The 13,498-nt window shown below is 43.8% G+C and overlaps 1 protein-coding gene across 2 annotated transcripts in view; it reads right to left on the reverse strand.

Annotated features, from left to right (window-relative positions):
* The window catches only part of LOC138535099 (dimethylaniline monooxygenase [N-oxide-forming] 2-like), a 365,292-nt gene that overhangs the window by 83,124 nt on the left and 268,670 nt on the right, over positions 1-13,498 (reverse strand). For both annotated transcript variants that reach the window (XM_069641269.1, XM_069641270.1), the window contains one exon: positions 6,213-6,412. In XM_069641269.1, coding sequence (XP_069497370.1) covers positions 6,213-6,412 — 200 coding nt within the window. The remainder of the gene's footprint in view (positions 1-6,212; positions 6,413-13,498) is intronic.

The raw sequence follows: 13,498 nt of genomic DNA on the forward strand, positions 1-13,498 counted from the left end.
CTCTCACGCCTGAATAGTGCACGGACCAGGCTCGAACTGGCCTACAGGGCAATAGGGCAATGCCCAAAATGACAGCCTATGATTCCAGTGTGTGCTAGTTTTTTTGGCAAGAATGGGACACTTTTTAGCCACAGTGGGCTAGTTTCATAAGTTGCTACATTAGTTTAAACTAATGTTTGACGTGGGACGTGTCTTGAGAGTGAAGGAAGGAATTGACAAATGCAGGGAGACACCCCTAAAACGATGGCAGCCCTGGTGCTGTTGATCGGTTCAATCGGCCCCTGCCCATGGTGCTCGCTCTTTGTGCTGTAACCCAACACTGTCCCAGGCGCGCTCTCACGCCTGAATAGTGCACGGACCAGGCTCGAACTGGCCTACAGGGCAATAGGGCAATGCCCAAAATGACAGCCTATGATTCCAGTGTGTGCTAGTTTTTTTGGCAAGAATGGGACACTTTTTAGCCACAGTGGGCTAGTTTCATAAGTTGCTACAATAGTTTAAACTAATGTTGCTGAACAAATATTGTTCATATGCACTATTTTAAATGTATTTTACAAACTATTCCTCCTTGAGTAGTATTCAGTCGGTTCTGAAAATTAATTAATTTCAATTTGCGATTTCGGGCCACTTCTTCATTGGTGTTGCGGCTAATTTCATTTTTTTCTACATTAATGTTGTATGAATTGACCATTTGGAAAATTGTATAAATAAGCACTGCATTAACAATCCTGCCACTACACAATAGTGACAGCCGCTGTTACATTCTGTTGCATGTACTTGGTGCATTCATAGCTTTTGTGTTGGTTTTGCTGATGGATATTTTCATGCTGTGCTTGCTCTAATGACACACGTATAGTGGGTTTTGATCACTATGCAGGTATTGTTTTTGTTACACTGCTGTTAATTGAGGGAGGAGAAGGTTTGTTTACAATAGCTTCCTCAGTGTGTGTTACACGTTTCTATCGACAGAGTGCACCGCTGAGTGTTGTTTGGCTGTGGGGATTTCCTGGTGAATTGCAGATCGGCCAAGAATTATATAATAACCAGGACTGCTTTTGGCGTTAAACTCCTGCTTAATTTTTTGGCCACGCCCCTTCCCACCGGAAACCTTAAAACCAATTAGGCGTCCTAAAGAGGTATACAGTTATCATATAGGTGAAATAGGTGAAATACATTGGTACCACTTATAGCCGGCGATGCCGGCGGTCTCTAAAAAATATCAGCTGTGCATCTCCATAAAAATGGCTTGTAAGAGGGCCAAGGTAGCAACCGACCTCAAAAGGACCATTAATTAAAAAAAGAAACCCACTAATGGTGCTACTAACTCTATGATTGGGGCTGCCGAGGCGGTGGTGGAAGCTGTATGGGATAAAAGAGGTGAGCCCCAGTTGGCAAAAGATAAAATCACAAATTATCTTAAACCTGTGAGTGTGGTACCTTGAACTTCGTCTCAAGCCATATTAAATGATGGATTACTGCGGACAGTATATACTCCAGCTTCAAAATTATATTACAGAAGGATAGCATGGATGATGCACTTAAGCAATGGAGAGAAGATGCATATTAGTTTTTTGAAGATATAGAATTTGATGTAGATGCTGAGAGTCATATAACCATAAATGAGATGCAAATTAAAAAATTGGCAAACATTTGGGATCAGAATACCAATATTATATATTTGGGTAAATACTAAAAATATGGTGATTATGTCAAGCAGGTATTTCCTGTGGAGACTCTTGCAACTATTTGATAAATTGTTATCATATGAAGGTAAGAAGATTCATAATGTCAATAAGATTGGAATTGCTACCGATTTTGTCAAGAACTGGTGCATGGGAAAACATACCATATTGGCAATGTGAAATGTGAAATCAAAACTCATAGACATCTACTAACTGAATATGTAAAGTTGAATGTGATCAATTGTAAGGGATATTTTAATATTAGATTTAAAGTGGACTATTATCAAAGTGATGAAATATCGAGCCTTTTGTATTCAGGGAATTGTACATTTTAGAACTTTACTATGTATCATATGTGGATGAAACTTTTAGAATGTTTTAAGGAATCTGTATAGGGTCATGATTATTAATATATTGTATGTAATAATTTAAAATGGAAAGAGTCAAATAATCTCTAAAAAGACCCTTTATATCGTTGTTTTATGTTTTTTTTGTATATGTTTCTATTGGAATTATATGTATTGTTATTATCCTATTTTGGATCTAATACATACATATTTTGTTTTATTCTGTATCAAATTCAAATGTAATATATAGTGTTGGTTGATTGTGTTATAAGGTTTATTTAAGCATTACAACACAAATTTAAAAAATAGTTTAGAAAGGTTTCTATAGGTGTTGGTTATCTGAGATGGAAGCCTAATTGAATGTCACTAACGCATCCATCTCCTCTTCATTTAATGTATTGACGTGGTAGGAAAACAACATACTCAACTTCTGTGAAACTAAATGCATGAAATGAAACATGTGTCCACAGAGGGACACTTTTCTGGTAGTGTGTCAGTGAATTTTTACAAAGTTTGAAACAAAGTATTATCTTCATACTGATATTCTTTTCATCCTTTTGTTGCGTTTTAGTATCAGAGGGGAGAGGTTTCTTTACAGTAGGTCTGGCTCATAAAGAGATTTAGTGAGTGACGGAGGAAAGAGAGAGAGAGAGCGAGAGGGAGAGAGAAAGAGAGAGAGAGAGAGAGAGAGACAGAGAGACAGAGAGAGAGGGGTTCATATTAGGTCTGGCTATGTATAGCTTAGTTACCTGCCAGTGCACTTGAAGCTACATATTCAAAGGGGGGGCCATGTGCCATTAATATTCTCTGTGGTGCCAAATGAGTACATCCTGGTGAAAGTTGAGGTGAGTGGAGTTTTCGAAGTTGGGAAGAGATTTGTGAATGAATAGATTTGTTTTCCTGTCACTTGGTACGTCTGAAATATTTTTAACTTTTGTGCTGCATTGCACTGTCACCAATGGCTTCAAGAACTCATCAACTCTCTTAGATAGTTCAGTTTTTAAAAAATGTTTTTAGTAGTCAATGGGCTCTCTAAGGCTGTTTATTTCTCTCTCATCTAGTGTTTGCTGGCTCCTCCCTAGCCCATATGCCCAGAAACTCCATGATTGTCTCTACAGATCGGTAACTCCTACAACCTTAGGTGCTATCTGGCTGGCCATTAGGGCTTAAAGGCAAATGCCTTATTTCTATATCTTCCTCCAGGACCAAGCTCGATGGCCCCTGCCCTGAATTCCCCAATGGATTTGTGCCTCTCAGACACTCAGGCCGTACTTGGCCTTATTATGCCATGCCATAATGTTCATCCCCCTATGCCTAGCTGTCACTCTCCATTATCTCCTTCTACGCTCCTCCCTCTATTCCACCTACTGCCTCTCCTCATTCTCCCTGATTCCTCCTCCTCATTCCATTAGATGCTTTTCTCACTATTTTCTACTTCCACCCTCTGATCTTATTCCCTGATACTCCATCTATATCTCTCTCCTGCACACTACCACTACTCCCTTCTCCACAATACTATTAATACTTCCCTCTCCACACTACTCCCAATATTACTACTCACCTGTTCACACTACTACTACTCTCCTCCCCATACTACTACTACTTTGCTCTCTACCCACTATTTGTGCCACAGACACCATCCTTTTTCTTCCATAGTCGCCATTACATTTACTTTCTGCTCTTCCTCCATTAATCACACGCAAACACCATTCATGCACACTCAAGCCCAAGTACTGCTCTCTCTCACAACCAATACCTCACCTTGCACACTCCTTCATCAATTCTCCCCCATGCTCCACTTCCCCTTCCTTCCCCTGCCTAGTCTCTTGGACCTTCTTCTCCTCCCTTGATCTCACCTAAACAACCCACACCTTCCTGCCTCATGGCCTCCTTATATCCTCCCCCTTCCCTCTCCATTGGCTTTCTTCCTCTGCTTGATCACCATGCCAACCAGTGACTCTCCTCTTCCCTGGAAAGGGGTTACAATCAGTAAACACATTGAATTGGGGTCCCATGCCTCACCCCTTTTTCATACATGTCTCCGGCAATGGCAGCCCATAACAGTCAATGTCCCAGTTGGCATGACAGGGTGCTGTTCTTTGGCGCCCACATTGGTAAGTGCAATGTTCGTGAGCCTGGGAATGCCGCTGAGCACCCTATAACCTGGCTCGCACTGGCATTCCTCTGGTTTGGTTGAGCTCTCTGCGCACCTGCATCTGGCTGGAGAATTTTCTGCTCTGATTGTTTCTGGAGCTTCAGCAGAGGTGGTTGTGAAGCAGTTGTCTACGCTCAGACCGCTGCGTGGATTGCTCTGCCCGCTCTCTCTCTCTCTCTGGATGTTTGCTGGCTGCCCTCTTGTCAAGGCTGCTGACATTGGAGATTCTATGAGACACAGAGAAACACAGTGGCAGAATGGTGCTGTGCAGGCATGGAGTGCTAGATAGTGGTGTGTTTGTCAAGCAAACAGACACTGAACAAAGGGGCAGGGACTGGTTCCCTCCGATCTCCCGCAACCCACCTTTGTGATAGGACTGGTTCTGGCACAAACCCTGGTAGATCTCCCACCGAGGTTGAGAAGGGTCCCCATCCCCTCTTGAATGGCTCAGACCCCTGATCCTGTCACAACTGGTATTTTTGTTTATTTTAAAAGTCTGTCCTGCACCGTAGCATAAAGTAAATCTACATTTATGAAGCTATACATACTGGCTTTGGCAATGCTTGTTTGAGGATACTCTGCACTCACACCTACAGAGGATGGGATCTCAATTGTAGTTGTCTTAGTTGTTTTATGGACATAGTTACTGTAGAGAGGAATCACAATGCAAATTAATATTACCTGTGTTTCTGTAACAAATTAACTTTTTGTCTGACCACCAACCTAGTACACACAATGCATCAAAAAGGAGGAAACCTGGATTGAGATAATGACTATCATAAGTATAATGCAGTCCAATGTCAGCACAGCTCTTTCAATCTCAATACATCACATTATAACTACCTGCATACATATTATCAATCATACCATCATTAATTAAACAGTCTTACACAATCTGGGCCTTACTTTGACTAAATAGTACAACGGTGCTTCTGGCTTCTCTGAAATCGGTGTCCAGAAGAAAACAATTAGGAGAATATTAGCTGCTCTAATTCTAATATATTCGAATATTCTCTAACCAGGAGTCTTATTTTGTGTCTAGCCTGTTTTGACCATGCGGTCCAACGTTACCTTCAATGAGCCAGCCTTCACCAATTGTGAAAAACGTTCAAATGCAGAACAATCTATCCCTAGTCATAGTGTCGCCCTTCTATGTAGAAGCTGCAATCTTGAAAGGAAAGGGGAGAGAGAAAAAGGTAAACATATATTCTAAGAATTTTCATCATCACTAAGGCGAGACAGGCAAGCCCTCTTCCTTCTAACATCCCCTAGCTATAACTTGACTTCACATCCCATGTTCTTTATGCAGGTGTGTTATTCTTGTTTAAGACCTGGAGCGGAGTTCCGAAAAACAGCAGCCCAGCAATGGCACCTAATGACCAGTAGGATTTTGGCCATGTTCGTTAGGGGAGCAGTGTGGGGTCCACCATTGCTTTCACGCACAGGTTTTACAGTAAAGGTCTTTCTGAGGGATAGCAAATGGGAAGCAAAGGAGAAACACGGCCTTGAAAAATAATGAAAGCCTTCCAAAAAGGCCTGCCATTGGGATCCATGCGCAGGCGCGCTGGAATACATTTTACGCACTTTCAGTGATGTCATGCCGCTGTGACGCTGATAGTCACTGATTTAAAAGGATAAGAAAGTGTTCGGCTGCACGAAATATGAATTGTTCTATGAAACTCTGTGTGAAAGTGTACATTCACCCTTGCTATTTTTTACTGTGCAGATTTGTTTGAAAGCGTATTTATTCACTTTTCTACTACTTTAGAAAGCCGAAGAAAGAACTAAAAGCGGACTCTAACAAAAGGGCCCGATTTGCATTCTGAACCCTTTAAGTCCACACTCGTCTGCAACTAGATACTAACAGAAAAAAGAAAACATTGAACAGTTCAAAGAAAATATTGAAGAAAATGTGGAATTTTCCACCAAAGCAAGGAAATGTAAAAGAGGCATTTTGTGTCGTTATACCAGTAAGCAGTAACAAAAAAAATTCGTTGGTGCAGGCGGCACCCCCTCAAAAGAACACACCTGTCTTGAGGGAGCAGGCCATAGTTGGCATGGTCAAACCAGGAGTTCATCTTCCTGTGTGTCAGCCACCTTGCGATGGAGGTGGGGAGAGAATTCCTGTACCAGCTCTTAAAGCGGGTGTTGTACACCATGTCCCACGGGTAGCCCCAATCGTAAACGCGGCTCATCACCCAAGAGCCCCTCCTGGTGCTGAGGAAGACCTACAAAAAAGAAACATCTATGAGTCCCCCAAGGCTTGTTTCGACATCTTTCAAACTTAACAGGCGAAGCATGAAGGCTTCTCCAAAGACCCCGCGTGCACAATGCAGTCTGGATTGCCTATCGAAATAGCATGCAATGTCCCAATTAATCAACACAGCTTGTCTGAATGCATGACAACTTGGCAATGGTTCTCCATATTTCCACTCTTGTGGTTTTCGTTTAGCACGCACGTTGCATGCTGGAAGCACATCTGTAAAGGAAAATTCCAGAGCTGGAAACAGGATGTAGCCATGTGGTCACCAGAAAGTATGCTGCAGAAGCCTGATGGCTGGGACTAGCAAGGGGCCTCATTGAACCAGGACTAGGCCATCAACGTAAACGGGTGTTATTTAACCATACTGCAATGTGTAGGCATATATTTGAATTTTGGTGGCGAGACCATATTAAGATGACACATAACAAACATAGTGGGACAGGCAAAGTATACATTAAGAAGTCATTTCATTGACGTAACATGGGCACAGTTAGATAAACAACCGGGATGGGGGTGCACAGGGCTATTTAATCAAATAAAAGCTGCAATGCTAGGCAGCTATATAGTTACATTTGCAACATTAATGAGAGCCTATTGAAAACTTGATCTACGGTAAAGGCAAGGTGATTTAGAAAATATTTGCACCAATTGAATATGCACTAATGTTCAGAGAGCAAGGGTGTCTCAGTGGTTCAGGTAGAGTGATCAGAAGAAGTACCGGTGGCACATGATGCTGACCCCAGTGCATGACATTGCACCGGTAACGGGGGGCACAAGGCATCCCAGGCGTGATTGCTGTGAGACAATAACTGCGGGTGGCACATGATGTACACCTCCGTGCATGGTAATGCTCTGTGTATTAGCAGCACGAGGGGCATCACAGGTTAGAGTGCTGTGAGCACAATGTGTACGGGTCGCGCATGGTGCACACCTTGGGGTGCGAGGTTCCAAGCACACACGTGCAAGGATGCTTTTTTCAGGTACCCCAGGTCTACAGAGCAGAGAGGTTCCAATAGCATTTGCCATGCGTTAAAACGCACCGAGCAGAACAGAAGGTTGAAGGTTGTGCACCAATGTTCTATGAAGTTTTGAGAGCGGTTGTGATGGAGAAGTAGGGTTTACTCTCAGAGGGTTGCTGCGGAGTGAGTATGTGCAGAACGTACACTGCAGCACCGCCTTGCCTGCCACGTTTACTTCACGTTATTTTTTGTTGGAAATCAGTCACATGAAGTTCCCCTGAGCTTTCTGCTAAGTCGTTATGTGCATTTTTAGTCTGGGCTATTAGGTGTCGCTTGGGTCGAAACTATTGTCATTGAAATACGAGCTTCAGCGTGGTAATGAGAATGAGGTCTTGTACGCCTCGCAAATGGAGATGACATGAAGATGGACACAGAGGATCATTACCGGGTAGCCGGTAAAACCTGCTGGTAGGCGGCGGTTTACTGGCAACCCCATAGCACTGTTACTGCCACCTTACATCCCGGTGACACCGGGATATCACAAGTGGCTGCGGTAACTGTAAATCGCCATTTCCATGGAGTCCAAAAGGACTCCATGGAAATGGTTCACTGAAGCGCCAGCACCGTTGCTAACGGTCCCAGTGCTTCAGTGACAACCATGCCGGTAGGGGCCTGAAAACCCTCAGGCCTGCCGGGGGAAACATGCCCCTACCAGCATTGTTGTAGTATGGCGGTCCGGAAATGGTGACCGTACGTTGCTACCGGCACCCTTATTACCCCACCGTCATACTTGTAATGTCGGTAGGTCAGGTGCTGGCATTTGTGCTGTGGGTTATGTGAAGAAGGAGGATGTCTGGTATTCTGCATAAGTCACAGCCTTTAGGAAAGCTGTCAAAACACTATTGTTTGTATAAACCGGACTCGACTAGCTCTGTGTCTTGAACACTGTAAGCTACCTGTCCCATTCTCTGTAACCAGATATGCTAACTGTATTATCTATGTACTATTTATGAAAACACTATCTTCTATGTACGTGATCACTGCATCATGTTAGGATTTTGCTCTTTGTAACCATGAGCAAAGCCTCCAACCTGTAACTAAGAAACCCTCCTGCAACAGCGACTCAATGCCGTCGGGCTGTAGTGTGCTTTACAAATGAAAAAATAAATAAATACATCAATAAAGATGGCTGGCACTAGTAAGGGAGCTCAAAGAGCCATGACTAGGCCGTCAATGTAGAGGTTCTAGGGGAGGAGGTTGAAGTCAGTCCAGGGAGAGACGAGGAAGGATGATAGGTGGATGACTGGCATCCACTTCTTCCACCTATCTTCTGCTGTCTGTCATTTGTAACTATCTACACTATGCCGTAATAATAAACAGCATCACATGGAAAGGGGTGCCTACGCGTCATTACTGCGTGCTGCAGGTTGCAATACAATGTAGCCATGTTGTCACAAGAAAGTTTAGGCTTCTACGGCATTCCATTTTGATCCTCATTTGAACAGGTCGTAACCGTCACAAAGCTGGTTTCAAGATCGGACTTGGGATTTCCAAAAATAATTGTTTAAACATTTTAAAAATCCCATAGATGCATGGTTCTCTCGACCAGCAAAGATCCACCCCAACCCCCCCCTAAGATAAATACTGAATGATCGCTGAATAAATACTAGCATTTTAAACTGCCAGCTGAGGCACAAGGCCTGTGGCTTCCATAGCCTGATATCGAGGCCCATAACATTATTTTAATCTCTGTCCCCTCCAGCATGAGATCATCAATAATGTGAAAACACCCCCTAAACAATATCCAACAGAACAGGTTTAACCCTAAAAATCTTTTTCACTACAGGGTCAGAGAGTGGGACTGTACCACTCTGAAATAGAATGTATTAATTCTCGTGGCACCCAACGACCACGATACCCTTGTCTAAAATGATTCTGCTCTCACACCTTTACCTGTACACTCTCTCAAAACTGTAATATGTTAGTTTTTTCTTCCATACGGCGTGTATTTACATGTACTTACCGCATTGTTATGTTTTTTTATACTCTGTATGTAACCTAAGCTTAAGTAACCTTGTACCTGCTGCGCCCGGCTACCCGTGGGTTTTGTGCGCATTATCAAATAAACAAATCAAATCAAAATCAAATTTATTTATTAAATTTATATAGCGTACAGCAGCCCTTGGGCATTGAGGCTCTGTTACTTGTAGGGAGCTTAGTTACAGGGAGAGGGCACAAGGGGAGAAAACAGTGATACATTGTGTAAAACAGCGAAAATATACATTAGGATACATGTCATGTACATATAAGCATGTTTCATTTAGATGGTAACAGTTTAGATTTAGATGCTGGCGAGCTTCAGATAAAGAGCACAGTTTTCAGGACTTTGCGAAAGGTCATGAGGGAGGCCTTGCCTCTTATAGTAGGAGGTAGGGCATTCCAGTGTGAAGGTGCAAGGTGGGGGACGCTGGAGCCGCCTGCTCTGATTCTCCTCACCATAGGCACACTTAGCATGTTGACGTAAGGCGTTCTAATTGGCCTGGTGGAGGAAGAGGGGTGAATCCTTTGTGAGAGGTATTCAGGTGCAGAGTGGTGGATGCATTTGTGGGTGTCAGGGTTTTGAATAAGACTCTTTCTTTTATAAGGAGCCAGTGGGCTGCTTTCCTAGCGGCGGTAATGTGCTCTCTTTTGGAGATGCCTTGAGCTGCAGGGAGTGCATTGTTCTGTATGACTTGCAGTCTGTCCAGGTTTTTGGAGGAGGTTCCGAGGAAGAGGACGTTGCAGACATATGTAGACATGCATGCTACATGGGGCTATGTGTGACCAGCTTGACAATTGTTGTTTGCAGAATGGTTAGAATACTGAGTTCTAATAAGACCCAGCAACAGCTTTCCTGCCATTTCCTTGGGGAGAGTGCATGAAAATTAATGTAAGAATGCAAATGATATCAGATGCAGCGAAGATTCGGTAAAGGTAAGGCCTTCTTCCCATTTATAGCTGAGAAATATTTGAGGAGCATTCATGCCTTACGATTTAACTCTGGAACTACTGGAGCAACTTTCCTGCATGTTCCATGCTTATTAGCAATAACCAGCCCTAGGTCTCATGCATACCATGAATCCTCCAGTCAAGAAAGGCCCCCAATTTTGAAATGCAGAAATATCACACACACATACGCAGTCATTACAAATTTGACGGTGCAGAAAAAGTGCTTGTAAAAGTGTCCGTAATTTCGATACCGCCATTTTTCCCGCACCTCCTAACTACAAGTTTGCCGGTGGAGGTTCACTAATATACCTCCAGTCAAGAGCTGGAGGTAAATCGGTCCTCCACTGGAAAAAAAAACACCGGTATTATGGTGATGATAATACCGGCTATTCCCCCTATGTAGAATGGCTGCCGTTACCAGAACCTGTAACATTCCAGTAATGACGGGATATCAGGCGCTGGTAATGGTAGATCCGTTTACTGGTATATGGCTTGAATTACTGGCAGGATCCCGGCAAACTCATAATGACCCCATATTCTCATACAAGATAATGGGGTGGTTGTTGCAAGATAACAAATTAATTTATCATACATTGCATCACGTTAAATACCTTCAGTTACCCGCTTCTTTATAAACTCTCTATGGAGCCTTGACAACTTTCTTCAACTTTTCTTGTGCAAATTCCAGCCCGACTGGGGCAATATTCCACAGTAAGAGGAAGGAAAGAGACAGCAATCAAGACATGAAAAGAGAGAGAGAGAGGGAAAAAAGAGGGACACATGGAAGGGAAAAGCAGAAAATAAAGATGAAGAAATACAGAGGAGGCGAGAGAGTTTCTGTAAAACAAAGAGAATGGGCCTCATTACGAGGTTGGAGGTAGCCTTGCCGGTTTTACCAGCAAGGCTACCTCCATACCAGCAAGAAAATCCGGCACCCGCGAATGGGCAATTAATGGGGTATTCTGGCCCTGCCGGACCTGGTAATTTGCGGGTTGATAACAGTGCCGGTGCTACAGGCTTGCTTTGCTCACGGGTGCCATTCATTCCGCCAGGGCAGACCTGGCGGAATGAAAGGAACCCACGGCAAACTCTGAGTTTGCCGGTCCGGGTACAACGGTACCGGTAAGCTTACCAGTACCATTGTATCCAGACCGGCAACCTTGTAATGAGGCCCATATTAAAATAGCAATCCAAATAGGACAAAAAAGGACTAGGATGATGGCCAATCACAAGGATGATCGAGAAGGACTAGAACAAAGGGCTAACAAGGAGACAAATGAAGATGAAGGAGTAGGCCAGGATGAATAAATAGGATGAAAAACTAGGAATAAGGTCTAGGTCAAAAAATAAGGACTAGGACAAATTATTAGAAATAAAAACTACGTTGAAGGAGTGTGAGTAGGACTATGGATAAATGGGATAATATATGGTGAAGGAGAGGGACTAAGATGAAGGAGAATGACAAGGAAGAAAGAGAATGTCCAGGTCAATATCCAATATGCATGCACAGCCTGATTTAAGCTGTGGGCATGGGAGGCAGGCCAAAATGGGGAAGTCCATGTGGGAGAAAGTTTTGGGCCAGGGAATTAACAGATCTGGTGAGTGTGCGTTGTGTCTACAAAAGGGCTGAGTCCCTCCGCTGGCAATAACAGGGGAGCTAGCCTGAATAGTGGGAACACTAAAGAAAACAACAAAGCCTTTGCAGAACATCACAGGCATAGAAGTAGACTTATTGCCATCAGAGCAACTAGGGGAGAAGGGTATGGCCAGACAGGGGGAAGGCTACCTGTTAGAAGGGCCTCTGCAGCTTCCCTGCCTCAAACCCATACAACCAGCACACCACACCACCAGCAACCAAATAAAGTGAGCCCAGACCTCTCTCCACATGCTTATCACTCTCACTCCACTCCAGAGCCCGCCCCACTACCCACGCCCAAGTGTCCCTCTAGAGCCCACCACCAGCCACAACAGGGGATAACTAGTTTCTGTGTGGTTCCCAGGGAAGGGGAGATGGAAGGGCAGGTGGGCACGCATTCGCAGGAAGAAATGAAAGGGGCCAGCTTGGTGACCTGACAAAGTGGAGGATAATTACAGGGTGTATAACAAGTGGGTAAATAGGCTTAGACAATAGATGACTGGGGGTAGAGGAGGTTCTCAGGAAGGGATGTAAAGGGTCAGCCCTAGGCTTTAGGACTGGCTTCTGGCTGTAAATGCTGCAGCTGTTTGCCTGGGCTGGAGGGCAGGTTTAACTACAGTGGAAACTGGTTTTTAGAGTCCTTTCCCAGGGGAGGAGCATGGCTGGAATTCCAAAAACTCCACACACATACCACACGGTGCAGGGGACACAGAGTGGACTAACTCAATCGCAGGAACTCAACACAGGTCCATACAGCAAGGCAGGGTCACTCACACACACAAACACACACACAGTAAAATCACAATGTCAACAATGGGCAATGTCCAGTGTGCCAGAAAACAAGCAGCTATAGGGATCATAATGTTAAAGTACAAAACGCAGTGATGAAAGAAATGTTGGAATCAAGTACAGTGAAACGTTAACGCAATAGTTAAATGCAGGACAAAATACACACACAGAGGACCACGAGCACAGAACTTGTAGTCAGGGGCGAGTGGGTAGATTCATAGGGAGGGAGAATTAATATACAGTCACATGCAGTGCAAGATAAAAAATACATTTTGGGAAAAAAAGGCATGGAATACATTGGTAAAATGGAAACTGCAGAAAAAATCCACAGTAAACAACATGTAACATATGTGAAGCACAGGTACAGACTGCCATTTCCACAAAGCCTGCGACTGGACTGTACCTAACTGCACTTTCTCTTTCTTCAGTCAACAGGTAGGGTTAGATTTGAACTCCCCCACCTCCCTAGGGGTGCCATTGTGCAGCCTGAAAACCCCTTGGTACCTTTCCTTCCTCCTCCTTGCCTGCATCTCATCATCCTCCTTCAGCAACTTTCACCAGCAAAAAAGGACTGGCTTCCTGTTTATATCAGTTGCCTCTTGAAGTAATTACGGGTTACTTTGGGTATATAAGCACTTTTCTTTGCTCCGGATGCCCGGCGCGAAAGGACACCCAAAGT

The sequence above is a fragment of the Ambystoma mexicanum genome, chromosome 1q (genome assembly GCF_040938575.1).
Source record: "Ambystoma mexicanum isolate Mex_15411 chromosome 1q, UKY_AmexF1_1, whole genome shotgun sequence".
In the NCBI taxonomy this organism is placed as follows: Eukaryota; Metazoa; Chordata; class Amphibia; order Caudata; family Ambystomatidae; genus Ambystoma; species Ambystoma mexicanum.